The sequence below is a fragment of the Gopherus flavomarginatus genome, chromosome 3, assembly GCF_025201925.1.
Source record: "Gopherus flavomarginatus isolate rGopFla2 chromosome 3, rGopFla2.mat.asm, whole genome shotgun sequence".
NCBI classification, from domain to species: Eukaryota; Metazoa; Chordata; order Testudines; family Testudinidae; genus Gopherus; species Gopherus flavomarginatus.
The window spans coordinates 47,771,987-47,788,761 of NC_066619.1; the positions used below are offsets into that span (position 1 = coordinate 47,771,987).

A 16,775-nucleotide genomic window follows, 5' to 3' on the forward strand; every position below is an offset into this window, starting at 1 on the left:
TGTTCTTGCCCCTCTGGTCATCGGTTTGAACTCTACTGCCCCGACCAACCATCATCCATCCCTACTCCATACATTCCTTTGTAATTTTGAAAGTCTCCTTTCTGTTTTCTCAGTGAAATGTGCTGAGACCACTGCATGCCCTTCCAGGTGGCCATGTCTGCTCCAAACACCAGGCAATCCGCCGCTTGGTGCAATGCTTATGTCTTCTTTTTGTGTTTGACTCTCTCCTCCGGTTGTTGTTTTTTAATAAAAGAATTGTGTTGGCTTGAAAGCAATCTGTATTCTATTAATTGAAAGCAAACAGAGCCCTGCAAAGCAACAGACAATTATCTTAAACCTTCATATTATATCCTCTGTGCCAATCACGATCACCTCCTAGCATTACAAGCACTGCACTGCCGAGCATAGCAACAAATTTCAGCCTCAAATTGCTGCCTCAAGGCATCCGTGGATCCTTGTGGCCCCACGCTGTGCCCCTAATAGCCTTGGTCTCTGGCTGTTCCAATTCAGCCTTCAGGTACTGAGCCTCAACAGTCCAACTGAGTGAAGCTCTCACCCTTCCCTTCACAAATATTACGGCTACAAGCATAGGAATATTGTCATCGGCCATCAGCTTCTCATATAGGCAGCGTCAGAGGACCTCTAAATAGCCAAAAGCAAACTTGGTCATTCTGCACTTTCTCAGCCTGTTGTTGACCTGCTCCTTGCTGTTGTCAAGGTGCCCCGTGTATGGCTTCATAAGTCACAGCTGTCATAAACAGATAGCTAAGGGTTAATGTCTCTTTCACCTGAAAAAAAAAGTAACCTGAAGCACCTGACCAGAGGACCAATCAGGAAACAGGATTTTTTTCAACTCTGTGTGGAGGGAAGTTTGTATCTGGGTTCTTTGTCTTCTGCCTGAACCTCTCTCAGCTAGAGAAGGATTTTTCTATTTCCTGCTTTCTAATCTTCTGTTTCTAAGTTGTGAGTACAAAATGGTTTGTTGTTTTGTATTTACATGTCTGTAGTTGCTGGAGTGCTTTGAATTGTATTCTTTTTGAATAAGGCTGTTTATTCAATATTTCTTTTAAGCAATTGACCCTGTATTTGTCACCTTAATACGGAGAGACCATTTGTATGTATTTTTCTTTTTTATATAAAGCTTTCTTTTAAGACCTGTTTGAGTTTTTCTTTAGTGAGGAACTTCAGGGAAATTGAGTCTGTACTCACCAGGGAATTGGTGGGAGGAAGAAGTCAGAGGTAAAACTGTGTGTGTTAGATTTACTAGCCTGACTTTGTATTCCCTCTGGGTGAAGAGGGAAGTGCTTTTGTTTCCAGGACTGGAATTAGAGAGAGTGGACTCCCTCTGCTTAGATTCACGGAGGTTGCTTCTGTGTATCTCTCCAGGAGCACCTGGAGGGGGGAAGGGAAAAGAGTTATTTCCCTTTGTTGTGAGACTCAAGGGATTTGGGTCTTGGGGTCCCCAGGGAAGGTTTTTGTGGGGACCAGAGTGCCCCCAAAACACTAATTTTTTGGGTGGTGGCAGCAGTACCAGGTCCAAGCTGGTAACTAAGCTTGGAGGTTTTTCATGCTAACCCCCATATTTTGGACGCTAAGGTCCAAATCTGGGACTAGGTTATTGACAACAGCATTAAGGGGTAGGTGGAGTCTCCCAAGATCATAATAAGTATTTTGACTTCCCCATCAATGATCTTCTGGTCTGGGAAGAAAGTCCATGCTTGCAGCTTCCTGAACAGGCCAGTGTTCCAAAAGATGTGTGCATCATGCACCTTTCCAGACCAGCCTGTATTAATATCTGTGAAACACCCACACCTGGAGAACCATTAAGAAATACCCTTTCAAATTAATGTACTCAGTGGCTAGGTGATCTGGTGCCAGAATTAGAATGTGTGTGCCATCTATCACCTCTCCGCAGATAGGGAAGCCCATTTGTGCAAACCCATCCACAATGTCATGCAAGTTGCCCAGTGTCATGGTCTTTCAGAGCTGGATGCGATTAATGGCCCTGCACATTTTTAACAGCTGGACTTGTGTGGATGGCTTTCCTACTTCGAACTGGTTAGCAAATGACTGGTAGCAGCCTGGAATAGCCAGCTTCCATTGCCACATGCTTCTCCAACAGAAGGGCAGCTCTCATTCTCGTGTCCTTGCACCACAGGCTGGGGCGAGCTCACCACACAGTCCCACGAATGTGGCTTTCCTCATCTGAAAGTTCTGCAGCCACAGCTCATCAACCCAGATGTGCATGACAAGGTGATCCCACCACTCAGTGCTTGTTTTCTGAGCCCAAAGGTGGCATTCTGCTGTGATCAGCACCTCTGTCAGTGTGACAGAGACAGACATACAATCTCGTGTCTTAGCTATTATGTGTGGCGAGATCAATGTCACGCTCCTCTTGCCTTTTTAGCTTAAGGAATAACTCCACTGCCACTCATGACATGTTAATCAGAACAAGCAGCATAATGGTCAACAGTTTGAGATCCATTCCTGCAGAATGAAGAGGCAGAGTGCACAGTACATAAACTGTTGAAAGATGGTGCCAAATAAGGCCAGAAGCACAGGGATTGCTGGAATGTGAACCAATGCATCGGAGGGCATTGGGACAGGACCCAAGATGCCCCGTGACTCCCTACGCCTTCCTACAAGTCTTAGCGGCAACAGAGAAAGAGGAGCACTCTGGGTAGCTATCCCACAGAGCAACCACTCCGAATACTGCTGCAAGTGCCACAAAAAAGTGTGAACACACAATTGCGCGGGCAGCTGACATTGTGAACACATAGCAGTGGTTTCCCCTTCAGCACTCTTTGCGCGGCACTGTAACTGTGCCAGCGCAGACATACCCACAGAAAACTAACAATGCACTGCAAAGCACCACCACATTTGAAAACTCTACTTGCTTATAATTCAAATGAAACATGACCCCTCAAGATCTGCCTATCACTCATGACTGAATAACCAAAATTTTTTAAAACCCTTGCAAACAAATTTAAGAGCACTACAATAAATCCAGGATATCAGAGCCAATTTAAGTCACCAAAGGCATAACTCAATATTGGGATGCACCGTAGTTATTTATATTGCGCACACCACTGTGATATCTAGAAAAAAATCCAGCATGCGTGGCACAGAACAGGAAATGCACACAGATTTGCATAACTCATTTGTACAGCAAAAATGAGTACTGCATAACTGAAGTGATATTTCACTGGAAGTATCAGCACTTCCTGTTTCAATCACATTCCAAGTAGCATTTAGATATGCTCTTAACTATTCTGTCTTCCATGCACACAAGATTTTAGGGAAACAAGCCCATTTTGTACAAAATAAAATGCAGGTAAAAGCTCCTACAACTGAACACAGATTGTGTGTACTTGATTAAACAAAGCATTTAGCTTTTCAAGTCCTTGTTCAACTGTTAATCATTAACAATGTACAAAAGACTGGTTGAGATAAACATTGTATTTGGTTGCCAAATTGCACCCATCAATAAAAATGGCCTAGCAGAAAAGTGTTTGCACAAACCCACAATAATCACAAGCACTAGGCAAAGTGTACACCCATAAAGTATACATACATAGGATACAGTTAACAGAATATTTTTGAAGGAGTGTATTTATCCATCTGTTTTCACATAGCAGACCCTTATAAATTCTTTGTAAAAAAATTTTTTTATTAGTTGCACTTGAGAAACAGCTGTTTGTTCCCCAACATCCACCACAAGAAGTACATGCAGACAAGATTATAGGTTCTGAAATTAAAACTGAGAAATGGCATCTATTTCTGCAAGGTGCAAAAAGTTAAGCCAGTGGCTTTTAGCAGAAGTAAGAACTTCATGATTTCTCTATAATTACATAAAATAACATGGTACAGTATTTTAAAATCTTACAACCCACAATTGCAGTAGGAACTTGTTAGTAGCAATCTTTTAGAAAACCTGGATATCATTTTTTGCTGTACACATGTTCTGTCAAGATCAAGATTTCAGAAGAAGGTTTTTCAAAGAAAAACGGCTGTATAATTTACCAGGTTGGCTGTCTTCATCACAACTTCATTTAATATGAAAGGCAAATTCAGCACATCCAAAATTATAGCCCTCCATTCACAATTTTGTCACCAATAAATCAGCATTTTTACTGTAAACAAAATTTTTTTTTAAAAGGGAGTTTAAATCTCAGGAGTTGGTCCTGTGTAATTTTGGTGAACTGAAAGTTTACTGCCATTCTTCACTACAGATTGCATCTGTTTGATATTTAGAAAAAAGTTAAATGGCAGAAATATATTTATACTGAAAACAGTTACTGTACATGCAGCTGCCATGAGGCTGTTATAGTGTAGGTTATGGATTATGCTTTACACTGATAGAAACATCTTAACGTATCTACTCAAATTAGTTTATGGATTAGAAGTTTCAGGATTGTCTTATGGAAGCCAATGAAATGGCAACTGAAGTCTTTCCTATTTCTTTTTAAACTGCTGGTAGCATGCAGAGTTGAAGTCATCGATCAGAAGGTCTCTCTCACACACACACACTCCACCTGGCCAAAACATCTTGCGGAAAGAAGGACTCAAAACTTTCAACTATAGCTCCTTTGCCTTCAGTTGCACAATGTATTTCCTTACATCATTAGAAAAATATTCCCTTTGGAGTGCATTTTTCTTCTGCTGTGTTTAATTCTTTCCACTGTGACACCAAAGATTAAAATATCAGATAATTATCTAGAAAAGGTTCTTATGTCAGTGCAGACCAAGTTATTGTCATTGCAGCATGACTTGTAAAATAAAGCTAGTTATTTAGCAAGTTAGGGACATAACTTACTCTCTCAAACCAACCTGAGATTTCACAATACTAGCAAGAAATTCATTAGCACTTAAGTGTTCAAGGGCAGGATTCCCCTCACAATACCTGTCAGGCTATAATAGACTACTTGTATTTTTACATGCCTTTTTTTTAAGCTGTTAGAAAGGCAGTTCCACAATATGCAGGAAGAGATCCATCTATTCTAAACTGCATATGAGCATGAGCAGTGGATATCATAGGTGGGGGAGGATGAGCCTTCCCAAACAGCCTGGTGTGGCCCCACACACACTGCACCCCTAGACTGCCTCCTGCCTGCTTCCAGTTCCCTTCATGCTCTTCCATGGCCCAGAGGCTGGAGCAGGCAGGCTGGGACCAGTGCTCGCAAGACCTGAGGGTGCTCTGGGCTGGGAGGGGGGCCACACACAGCTGCAGTGGGGATGCTCTGGCACCAGCGGGGGAGAGGGAAGAGTGGGGCCTTAGGCAGAGGAGGAAGGGCCAGGGGCTAGCCTCCTCCAACAGCTCATTCACCTGCCGCCCATGCATATGAGACAAGAGAACTATCATCTCCATTAAAACTGAGCTTGTTGAAAGCAGAAAACTTGCCTCCTGAACTCACAAGCTGGAGGACAGCAAAATGTAAGATTACAACAATCTCTGTCAAAAACCTGAAGTCAGAAGTCTAAGGTTATGTCTATAACATAGACCCTACAGTGGCACAGCTGTACCGATACAGCTGCACCGCTGGAAGGTCTCCTCTGTGCAGCTGGCTCTATGCAGACAGGAGAGATCTCTTGTCAGCCTAATTAAACCATCCCCCACCAACCGGTGATAGCTATACCAGCAGGAGAGCATCTCCCACTGACAAAGTGCTGTCTACACCAGAGCGCTTCCATCAGTGTCATTTGGGAAGGGGGGGCTTTTTTCACACCCTGAGTGACATAAGCTTTACCAGCAAAACTGCTAATGCAGACATAGCCTTAGTTAGGCCAAATGCTTAAAGCACCAAAAGGTCACTAGCAGAAAGAAAAAAGTCTTGGCGATTTGCTTGCCTAATAAATTATAAGTTAGCTCTAGCCTCTGTTGCAGTCTTAGGCGCAGGTCCACCGACGCGGGAGAACAGCCCTGGAGCCCAGAATTGCTGTCGGTGGGCATGTGCAGATGTCAGTCTGATTTGTTTTTACTGTAGTCAGTGTGCTTGGCAAAGACCCATCAGCATAGTGTATGTATTTTTATTTATATATAGGCAGCCCATGAGTTACAATGGAGGTATCTAGAGTTCTGCTAAGGCCAGACCACGTTTTCTGATTAGTAGGATCTTTTAAAAAGTTGTTCTCCCCTTGCTCCCCCAGACAAATCAGTTCTAAAACTGAAAATTTTGGTTTTCTGCTTTTTGATGTAATAGCTATAGGTAAAACATGCAACTCAGACATATGCCAATAAAGGTATAGGTTACAAATAAGTATGCTTTTGAAATGTGCAATCTTAGTTAACATTAATGATATATGAAAATATCAGTAACATTTTAGTAATTTGACAGATATTTAATAAATAGCATCATTTTCAAATGTGCTGATCTGTAACTCCTGTTGACTTCAAAGGGCTTGCTCTGTTTGTCTGCCATACCTACTTTCTCTAGGCTTTGGATCTGGCCCACGGGATTGCCCACTGTGGCGCAATGGGCCCGCCCTGCTCTCAGAAGCAGCCGGCACCTCTCCCCTGCAGCCCCTCTGAAAGAGGGGAGAGGGCTCTGTGTGTTGCCCTTGCCTCCAGGCACCACCCCCTGCAGCTCCCATTGGCCGGGAATGGGGAACCACAGCCAATGGGAGCTTTGGGGAGGTACCCGCAGGCGAGGGCAGCATACAGAGCCCTCTGCCCTCCTTCCCCAGGGGCCACAGCACTTCCTGGAGCAGCACAGGGCCGGAGCCGGGATGCAGGGAGCCTGCCCTAGCCCCTGATGCGCACTGCTGCCACCCCAGAGCCACTTTAGGGAAGCGATGCCAGGCTGGAACCCAAACCCCACCTGCCCTGAGCCCCCTCCCACAGTCCACACACCTCCCGCACCCCTGCCCTGAGCCCCCTCATGCACTCTGCACCCCTCCTCTGCCCCAATCCCTTGCCCTGAGCGCCTTCCTGCACACCGCATTCTGTCCCACACCCCGCACCCCCTGCATACAATTTGCCCACCCAGATGTGGCCCTTCGCCCAAAAAGTTCACTCACCCTGGTCTAAAAGGTAGTCTACCATGGCTATCAGTCTGGTACCTTTCACCATCATTAGCCTTCACTCACATACTTAAGAGAATTTGTTCCATTTATAATCTTTAAGGGTCTACACTGACTGTACCCATTGGTGAAAATTCCCTGGGAGAGGAAGCTGCAGCTCTGTAAAGCAGCCACAACACCCCCTTACACTCGGAGTGGAGGGGGGTGAGCTCTAAGGGGCCAGAAAACCCAAAAGAAATAGGCAATACTGGCCAGGAAGGAGACAAGGTAAGTGACAGGTTCCCAGCCCTGCTATAATACTCTTATTTTTCACCTTGCACAGTCACTGTAGTCCCCTGGGAGAGTTAAAGCGAGTGACCACATGAGTGAAAACAAGCAGGAAGCATAGCAATGAACCACCACTTGCTCCCCATCAGAGTAAATATATCCATTGCCCAGTATAGGGTGCATAGCTGTCCCAGGAAAGTAATTTATAGAAGAAAGTAGGCCTAGTTTCATTTCTTATCTATATCCAAGGTACTTATATGCCCCCTCCCCCATCGCCACACTAACTGAGCACCTCACAATTTTTAAAATCTTTATCCTCACACCCCTCAGAGGTACCCATTCCCATTTTACAGATGGGAAACTGAGGCAAAGGATAAGCAACATGTCCAAGGTCACATAGGAAGCCTGCGGCAGAGTAGAGACTTGAACCTACATCGCCAAGTACCAGGCTTGCCCACTACCACTGGACCATCCCTCTTCATATATGTTTGGCAATCACTCCAAAACACATCATCAGTATCAGACAGAGAAAAGGCTTAAAATGTTTACCATACACCTATTAACTAGAGGCTAATGCAAGAGAAAGATGAAGCTCTCAAAAATTATCCAATGACAGCTCCCAGGTAGAAACCATGATGGCTTAGCTGGCTCAGCTCTCAGTAGGACACTGAGAAATAACATCTTTGGCAGGATGTCATCACCCCACCCCATCTTTTCCATTAGTCTCTGGCTAGAGGTCTTTTGACGTATGTGTCCGATAACTTCATAGGGACATGAAAAACCTCAAGATGCTGCAGACCACAGAACAAATCAGAGCTGCCATGCTAAAATCTGGAAAGCTGTATCAGACCATAAAGCTAGGATTGATTAGTGTTTTGAGTTGTGCAAATTTGCTCATTAGCATGTATTTGTCTGAAATACTATGAGATATTTCTGAAAGGATGCAAAAGAAAGTAGTAATATCTGACTCAAAGGGCAGGGGAAAGAGTAGAGCAGAATACAAAACCTGAATACAGAAGAGTGATATTATGCCTGAGTTTGGGTTTTTTTTAAAATAGTTGTCTAATTGTAGCCTCCCAAATCCTTATTTAGGCAGTAAATAAGTGATCTGATTTCCAAAAGTGCTGAAACGCCAGCAGTTCCCTTTGAAACAAAGATCAGAACCATTATGTACATTAAAGTATGCAATTGGGAGCCTAAAAAAATTCTTTGCAGCTACATTACACTCTTTCTGTGGCCAACACTAGCCTTCAAATCAGAAAGTTTCAAAAAGCAACTATTAAAAAGCATTCAAAACATGTAATAGTTAATTATAAAATAATACCCATACAGAATTGTAATTCTTCCAGTTTGTGGTTAATGCTGCTGTGCTATATTTTTAAAACCCACACTTGAATATTAAACTGATTAATACAGAAATGAAAATCTATCCTAGAGCATTATTTTCTTCTGTTAAATATTAACACTAACCATCCAGCTCTTAAAGAGCACAAAATAAGTAAACCAAATTAAGCCATTTCTATATGTGGCAACTGAAACAAAACAAAACTCTTAGAACATTCAGAAGTTTGAAGTCTTTTGGTTTTGCAGATGTTATTTAATGCTGGAAAGGGGATAGCACTAGTGCTACTATTTCATATGGCTAAATTGGACTATGAAACCAACCTTAAGAGGTTCAGTGGTTTTTATATGCTCACTCTTCAATGCAGAGGAGAAATCTCTCAGATTGTTAGTCAAGAAAGATGTATAAAACCAAGGTTGTTCTAGCACTCATATTTGAGTAATATCTAGAACATCAATACAAGAAGCATAATAGTACTTTCAAGTATAGGGCCAATGAGAACATAAAACAAATTCAGAGAAGTCTGTATGATTTTACCTACCATTGCTAGAACACCTAAGATTACTGAAACAAAGGTAAGAAGACATGTATATTAAATTGTCCGGTTTGTTTACTTTGTGCATAGTCAGTTCTCCCCACCCTCTTCACACACCTGTTTGGGAGTGAAGAACTTCCTCCCCTCCCCCAGAAAAAGAAAAAGATACAGGAAAATGTGGTGTAAATTCAGAAGACTTGGCAGGATAATGCCGGGACAGTATCAAAACCAGTTTTAACATTGTTCTTTTAACTGACTAGATTTCATATCCCGTTCAGTAGTTCCCCACTGACTGTATAGCCCTTCCACATCACTTTTCCACCACTGCCAATACCAAGCCTCATGCACATGTGACCACCGCCCTAGCAGCAGGTTTAAGTGCCTACAAATCTGCCCTCTTTACTCGTCGTTAACTCTCGCCCTGCTGTTTCCTCCCTCGGCCGCTCTGGGTTACGGTCAGTTTGAAAGGTGCTCTGCTCTTCCCCCTTGCGAGCTACTTCCTGGAAAGACTCTGAACCCCTGCCCGGGGCCACGTGCTGCACTGGGTAATCCCAGCAGTAACTCATTGTCAGAGCTCCTGCCAGCGCCTGGCTGCTTGGGCACACCACCGAAACCAGAGCGCCCTGGGGCATGGCTGGGCTGGGCTGCGTGGCTGTGGCCAGGCTAGAGGCGGACACCTGCGCAATCCGCCCGGGACTCCCTGGCCCACAGGGCGGACTAAATTCCCTGCTGCAGCCGCGGGAGAGGGGCGCGCTATTTCCGACACGCAGGTAACTAGCCTCCCCCAGCAGGTGCGTACCTCGGCGGCAGCCAAACAGCGAGCCCGGCCCTGCCCCACCTGCGCGCAGAGAGCTGCATTTTCCCCGCACACGTGTCTGTCTCTGGGGCACTGCAGGGCGCCGCCACTCACCTGACTCTCAGCGCTGGGCTTGGAGCCGCTGCCTCAGCCCCTGGGAGGCTATTGAACCCCGGCCAGCCTCAGCCCCAGCCCCCACCCCGCACGCCAGGGTACCCGCAGCCCCCCCCCCCCCCCCGCGTAACCCAGCGTGCAGGCACTTACAGCCATAGCGGGGTCTCTGCAGCTCCTCATGGTACATCCTGGAAGCTGCTCCCACAGACGCCGGGGGAGCCTACGGGGGCGCGTCTGCAGCCTGCTCCGGGGCGCGCGGTGTTGGCACGCAACCCGCCGCTCCGCGCCCACAGCCCGGGGGTGTGGCGGGGGGGGAGCTGCTGCCCCACAGCGGCCCTGCCCCCTTCTGCAGCCGGAGCCTGCCTGGCCCCGCTCCCCCACAAACTTCGGCTCGGCTTGTGTCTAGTCCCGCCACAGCCTCCCAAACTTCGAGCGCGCGGGCTACTCGGTGCAACTTCAGCCCTTCCTGATGCTTGGCCGCCGCTGTCTTATCCGCTCCCTCCCCCTCTCTGATTTGCTCTCTCTCTGCGGAGGGGGCCGGCCCTTCACCTGGGTGCACCCTCCCTCCTGCCCAGGCTGCTCTGTGCGCTTACTCAGCGCTCTCCTCCCCTCCGCCCAGCCCGTTTCCTTTCTCTCCTGCCAGCCCCGTTATTCACCCGAGGAGAAGAGCCGCCGGGCAGCGACCCCTACCGCCCGCAGCCGGCCAGCGCACCCCTGTTCCAACCCTCTGGTCTCCCCCTCCCAGCCCTCCAGTCCGCCCACAATCCCTTCAGCCGCCGAGTCCTGAGGGAGGCGGCAGGAACCAGCCATCCCCAGCTGCAGCAGAGCAGCAGCCCGCGCACACTGAAACCAGCCCCGGAGTGATCTGTCAGCCTGCTGGTGACAAACCTGTGGCTTGTGCGGTTCCAGCACCCAGGAAAAGCACTAGAGAGGAAACAGAAGAGCAAAGGAACGTGCAGCCTGTTTCTGTCCTAGCTTGTTGCTCGGGTACAAAGAGGGAAACACCCTGCTTTTCCGTTTGGGGCCCTTCCCTCCAAAGCCATTTCTTGCACGTGAGTGCTTCTTACTAGAAAGAAGCACAAAATAAAGAGCTGAGGTTGCAGGCCCAGAGAGGAGGGGCAAACTAGCTAAGTAACCCTGTTTGCTTATATATATTAAACACCAGGCTTCTCTAGTTATATTTAAATAAAAAAAAACCTCAACTGAAACAATCATTACTGAGTTGTCATTTTATGTGTAAATAACTATATTTAAACATGTTGGTGGACAACCCATGTTATAATACTATTTAGCCTTGGCTGCATAGACAAAAAAATACCTACAACATGGTAAAACATAGTAGAGAGCCATGTTTTAAGCATAGCAGAAATGTAGGCTAAAGCATGGCTCTCTGAAATGTTTATAACATTTTCCATCCACATATGTAATGTATAATAAACCATATTATAATGTGTTTTGCCCCATGGATGGGCCTGGTTCTCATTTATACTCGACACCGCTCTGAGAGTGCACAGGAATCTTAAAGTGGATGGAAATTACATGTGTGCTCATGTTAAAGTCTCTTTATTCTGCCAGAATGGTAGCCTTAGTGTAACTGACAATCAGTCCTAGATATCTCTGGAGAATACAGGTACTAACAACGGGGTTCTTGCAGGAATATATTTCATCCCACCAAGGTAACTCGGGTGAGTTGGGTTGTCCTTTATCAGAGTCCCCAAAATGTTAGATTTAGACTCTCAGCAGTGGGACCCACCTGTAGAACTCTCAGAGAATGTGTCCAGTCACTGCATCTCTGTAACTGTTGCCAGAACTCATCATAAGTCCTTCCTGTTTGGATGAGTGTAATCATCACCATTTACATTTCCAGTGTTCCCATTTGCCAGTATGCACAGTGTGGTTGGGGTTGCAATGAGGATCTGCAGTTGGGGAGCTGGACTTTGTTTCAGATTTAATGTATCTAGTAGGTGTATTTTTGCTTGTGGGTGTTTATATAAATAAATATAAAGACTTTGTTATTTCAAAAGTCAGGAGAATCCAAATGAAAACTAAAACACACTTTAACAAATAAAAAAAAAAAATCAGTAAGCTCCTTCCAACACCATCAGTTCTGTTAAACGAGTAAACAAACTTTCATTGTTAAGAGGGAGATTTAGGTTTTGTTTATTATTCATTAGGAAGTTTGTATTCTCTTTGGCACTGTTTGGGAGTATGAAATAACCCTGAGGAATGTGTACTCTCTCTTACCTGTCTGCACTGAAGCCAGGCCTTGCTGCTGGAAACCACTTATTTAGTTCAGTGTGTAACCGATTTGCCCTATCTGCTTGTTTTTTCCCTATGGAGAGAATATAAAACGGGGTAGGGGGAAGATACATATGCTTTCATGAATATCAAAGCAGTTCCATTGACCTGTTTAGGGCCTCTGTTCTCCCCTTCATTAAGGCAACCAGAGGGAGCAGAAAGTGGCAGAACTGGGTGGGGCCTATAGAAGAGGGAAAGGATGGGTTGAGTCAGCAGCTAGGGTTGAAGCTCTGAAGAATAGCAAGCCAGGGTAGCATCATTCTATAGTATTTCCTTATCAGCCCAGCAGAGATCTACATAGGTCTTAAGCTGCTGCAAGCAATATTAATACCAGCTTCATGCTTGCAACCTTGTTTGCACAGACACAAAGTGCTGTGAAAAGAGCAAATGGCAGCACAGCTTGCACAGGAAGAAGGGCCAGCCATCACCAGTGAGAAGATGACTCCCCATAGACCCACAGGTTACATCTACATGACAAAAAAAAAAAAAAAAAAAAAAAGAATCCTGCAGCAGCATACCTCAGAACTTGGGTTTACAGACTTGGGCTCCTGCTTCAGCTAAAAATAGCATTGTAGACATTCCCACTTGGGCTCTGAGACCCATCTCCTTTGCCAGGTTTCAGAGGGCAAGTCCACAGCCCAATGGGAACATCTTCACAGCTGTTTTTAGTTTAGCGCTGAAGCACAAGGCCTGCAAGCCCAAGGGGCTCAGAGATTTGCAACGGAGGGTGATTTTTTGCAGCATAGACACACCCACAGGTTTCTGTCCCCACAGATCTCTAGAATCCCCACGATTTAAAGGCAACACTGCTTCTCTGCAGCCTCCCACCCCAAATCTCTCACTGCCGAGGGTTTCTACACACACACAAACACAAACTCAAACTCAAACTTTTCTGACCCGGAACTGGAAGTGTGTTAAGCCTGAGCTAGCTTATCCAGCTGGGGGGTGTAGGTTAGAGCCAGAGCTCCACTGTAACTTGGGTTGGAACCCATCCACTTTGTAGTAAGGATTCAGGCTAACAAGTGCTGATAGTCTTCCAATGCCTTCCCATTCCCCTCCGCCCCCTCCAAAGGATAGCCAAGTTCTACAGCCGTTAACAATTGACTGGGAAAGAATCCTAGAGTGTCTCAGCAAAAAGAATCATGGGATATGCCCCCAGACACACATACTTGATGCAGAAACAATGAGGACATAGTAATGCAGTTAGCACTTAGCAATTGGGATGCTCACCCAGGGCCGTCCTTAGGCATAGGCAACATAGGCAGCTGCGTAGGGCACCTGAAAATTTGGGGCACCACTGGGTCTTAGTGTCCACCGTCTTGTTTTCCTATCCCTGTTCTGACCCTTCCTGCAGGCTCCCACAGATGGCTGCTCTAGCCTGGTGAGTCTTCCTTGGGAGGGAATCTAGTAGTTAAAAGTGAAAAAACCTCCAGCCTGCCAGACCTATTAGCACAACATTGAAACTGTTAAAGAGACATTCAAGGGGTAATAAAGCCATTTAACAGGCATTTGCCAACCCCAAGGTATATACTGACAGGTTTCAGAGTGGTAGTCCTGTTAGTCTGTATCAGCAAAAACAAGGACGAGTCCTTGTGTCACCTCAAAGACTAACAAATTATTTGGGCATAAGCTTTTGTGGACTAGAACCCATTTCATCAGATGTCCACGAAAGCTTATGCCCAAATAAATTTTTATACTGTCAGTTTCTGACTTTACTGACAAAAACAGTTGTGCATTAATGTAATATTTACACAGAACATGTCGGTCTACAGGACCTTAGTTTAAAATTTGCTTTAAAAATATTTCATTAGTGAGCTGGTGAAGATTATAAAATCACATTTCTAAAAAATGCTTGCATAGAGTTTTAGATGCACAATCATCTTTAGCCTTAAATGTGTGGATCTTCACACATAGTTTTTTAAATAAATCCTTCAAAAGACCTCCCTTATCTAAAATACACATTTTAATTTCAATAGTTAAAAAAAAAGTGCTTCCAAGTCTTCCTGTCCTTTCTGTCCATCCCTTCACCACCTCTCCCCCCACTCCCCACTGAAGAGAGCCCTTAAAGGGACAACAGTCCTTCCCTTCCAGATAGCTGGACAAAGAGTTTCCCTTTCTTTACTTCTGACTATCCGACGAACTAGTTTTAAAAGAACCCTCCAGCAAAATCAGTACCTTAGTAAGACAAAATCCTTGTTATACCTAAAATCTTTGGAAACATATTTTTTTAAAGTTGGTGAAATTTCATAACCATGTCTCTTGTTATGGAGATCACACAAAGTAAATTACTGTTCCCTTTTTCTAAAAGCAATGAACATTGTTATGAACACACTAAACCTCTCTGATTAATTTAAAAGAATGTCTTTGTTTCAGTGAGTTAAATATGTAGTAATCTGGAATGCTGGCTTAAGATTTGAGTACATTTAAAATATAAATTCAATTTAGAAATATTGATGAAGAAAAGGTAAAACAGAGAAGAGCTGCATCATGTATTCCATTATATATAATGTTGTATTCAGCAGGACAGCTGACTCACCCTTACTATGAAGTTTTTGCAAATAAATCTCTGACAAAGTTCAGGGCATATCAAAAAACCTGTGACTGCCATTTTTTATTCTCAAATTTTAGTGCTTTTAATTAGGTACTTTCTTCATGTCCATTCTGCATGAGGGAGAGTGCATGGAAGTCTCTGTGGGGAACTGTGATTCTCCGCCACCATGAGGCAGGCTGGGCATCTCATTATCCTTTGCTGTCAAGTCCCTCCTCCCCCTCCCCCTCCCCCACTAGGCTGTGAGCTTGGGCTGCCATCCGGCATAGGGGCACCAGTTTAATAATACTGCGTAGGGCCCCATAAATCCTAAGGACAGCCCTGTGCTCACCCCCATGCTAGACTAACCTTTGTGCTCAGATCTAGGCGTCAAGCACCCAGATTAACTGTGCAGGATAGGCATAACCTCAGGGGAGCATAAGGGAACTGTTAGGCGAACCTTTCAGAATTTTCGTGGTCTTCTATTCTGCATCTACAAATATGCATAAAGGATAAGATTTGGAGAGTAGGTTTTCCTAGAAACTATTTGACATACAAAGTGAAATCTGGTTCCATTGACTTCAAGGGGGTCAAGCTTTCACCTACAGTAGTACCCTGTCATTGGAAATACAAATATGGAATGTGTATTATAGGTAATTGCTGGTTTTGATTGTAATCATGAAGTCTCACTATACTTTAACATATCTGATTGAAGTTTCAGTTTATGACTAAATGTTATTTTAAATATATATATTCAACTTATTTTAAATGCAACATTTTGACAGAAGAAAGAAACTGGTTACTTTAATTTAAAAAGTTTAACCTAAAAGAATGTGATTTATTTGTGCTTTCCACTGCAAGTTGCTCATAAGCAGTGTGAAAAAAATGCAAAAGACCATTGAGAAATATGCCATATTTCATGATAGATGGAGGAATTCATCCTGTTTGGCTCCAAGGATTTTATCCCCAGGAGCCCAGTATAAGTTGTAAGTATCATGCTTTAGTTTAAATTCCAGGTGTCATATTGTCATGGAAGAAGGATGTGGAAAGACAGATCTATTCTATTTTTCTGTTACTGCTTGACAGTGGAAAACAACTACCAATAAATACCAGGCAAAGTGCCAGTTTCATTTCCTCCATTTGAAACTGTGCCAGAAGAGTATTAAAGTAAAAATTGAGACCAGTAAGCAAGAAATGTTTTTAATGGAGCATTAAAAAGGGTTGGTGTTTTTTTGTTTGTTTGTTTGTTTTTAGGAAAGGGATGACATTGGAAAAATTCTAGACAAGCTAAAGGCAGTTTTAAAATTGTTATTACAGAACTCCATGGACTGCAGTGGGGGTCTATGCATCAAACACATTGCAGGATTGGAACAATAGAGAGGACACTATTTGCTAAAATATTTGTCGCTTCAGTTATAGATGCATGATACTCTGCAATCCTCTGTTTTTTATTCAGGAATAAAAGTCAGTGAGTTCAGTAAGTTTTTGTCTGAGGATAGACAGCAGAACTTGTCCCATAGGCCTCAATTAGCAAAATATTTAAGCATGTGATTGGCTTTAAACATGTAACTAGCCCCATTCCTATTCTGCAAAGCACTTAAGCCTGTGTGTAAAACTTTAAGCACTACTCTTGTGCTTAAAGTTAAGCACGTACTTAAGGGCTGTATTGAACTGGGACATTAAAGCTTGAACCAAAGTCCAAGGCTATGGGTACGTCTACACTACAGGATTATTCCGATTTTACATAAACCAGTTTTGTAAAACAGATTGTATAAAGTCGAGTGCACGCGGCCACACAAAGCACAATAATTCTGCGGTGTGCGTCCATGTACTGAGGCTAGTGTCGATTTCTGGAGTGTTGCACTGTGGGTAGCTA

The 16,775-nt window shown here is 44.3% G+C and overlaps 1 protein-coding gene across 2 annotated transcripts in view; it reads right to left on the reverse strand.

Annotated features, from left to right (window-relative positions):
* IQGAP2 (IQ motif containing GTPase activating protein 2) overlaps nucleotides 1-10,705 on the reverse strand; it is a 251,320-nt gene extending 240,615 nt beyond the window's left edge. The window contains exon 1 of one of the 2 annotated variants that reach the window (XM_050944558.1): nucleotides 10,225-10,705. In XM_050944558.1, coding sequence (XP_050800515.1) covers nucleotides 10,225-10,261 — 37 coding nt within the window. In that variant the 5' untranslated portion in view covers nucleotides 10,262-10,705. The remainder of the gene's footprint in view (nucleotides 1-10,224) is intronic. The other variant, XM_050944559.1, reaches the window with a different exon arrangement.
* Nucleotides 10,706-16,775: the final 6,070 nt, after the last annotated feature.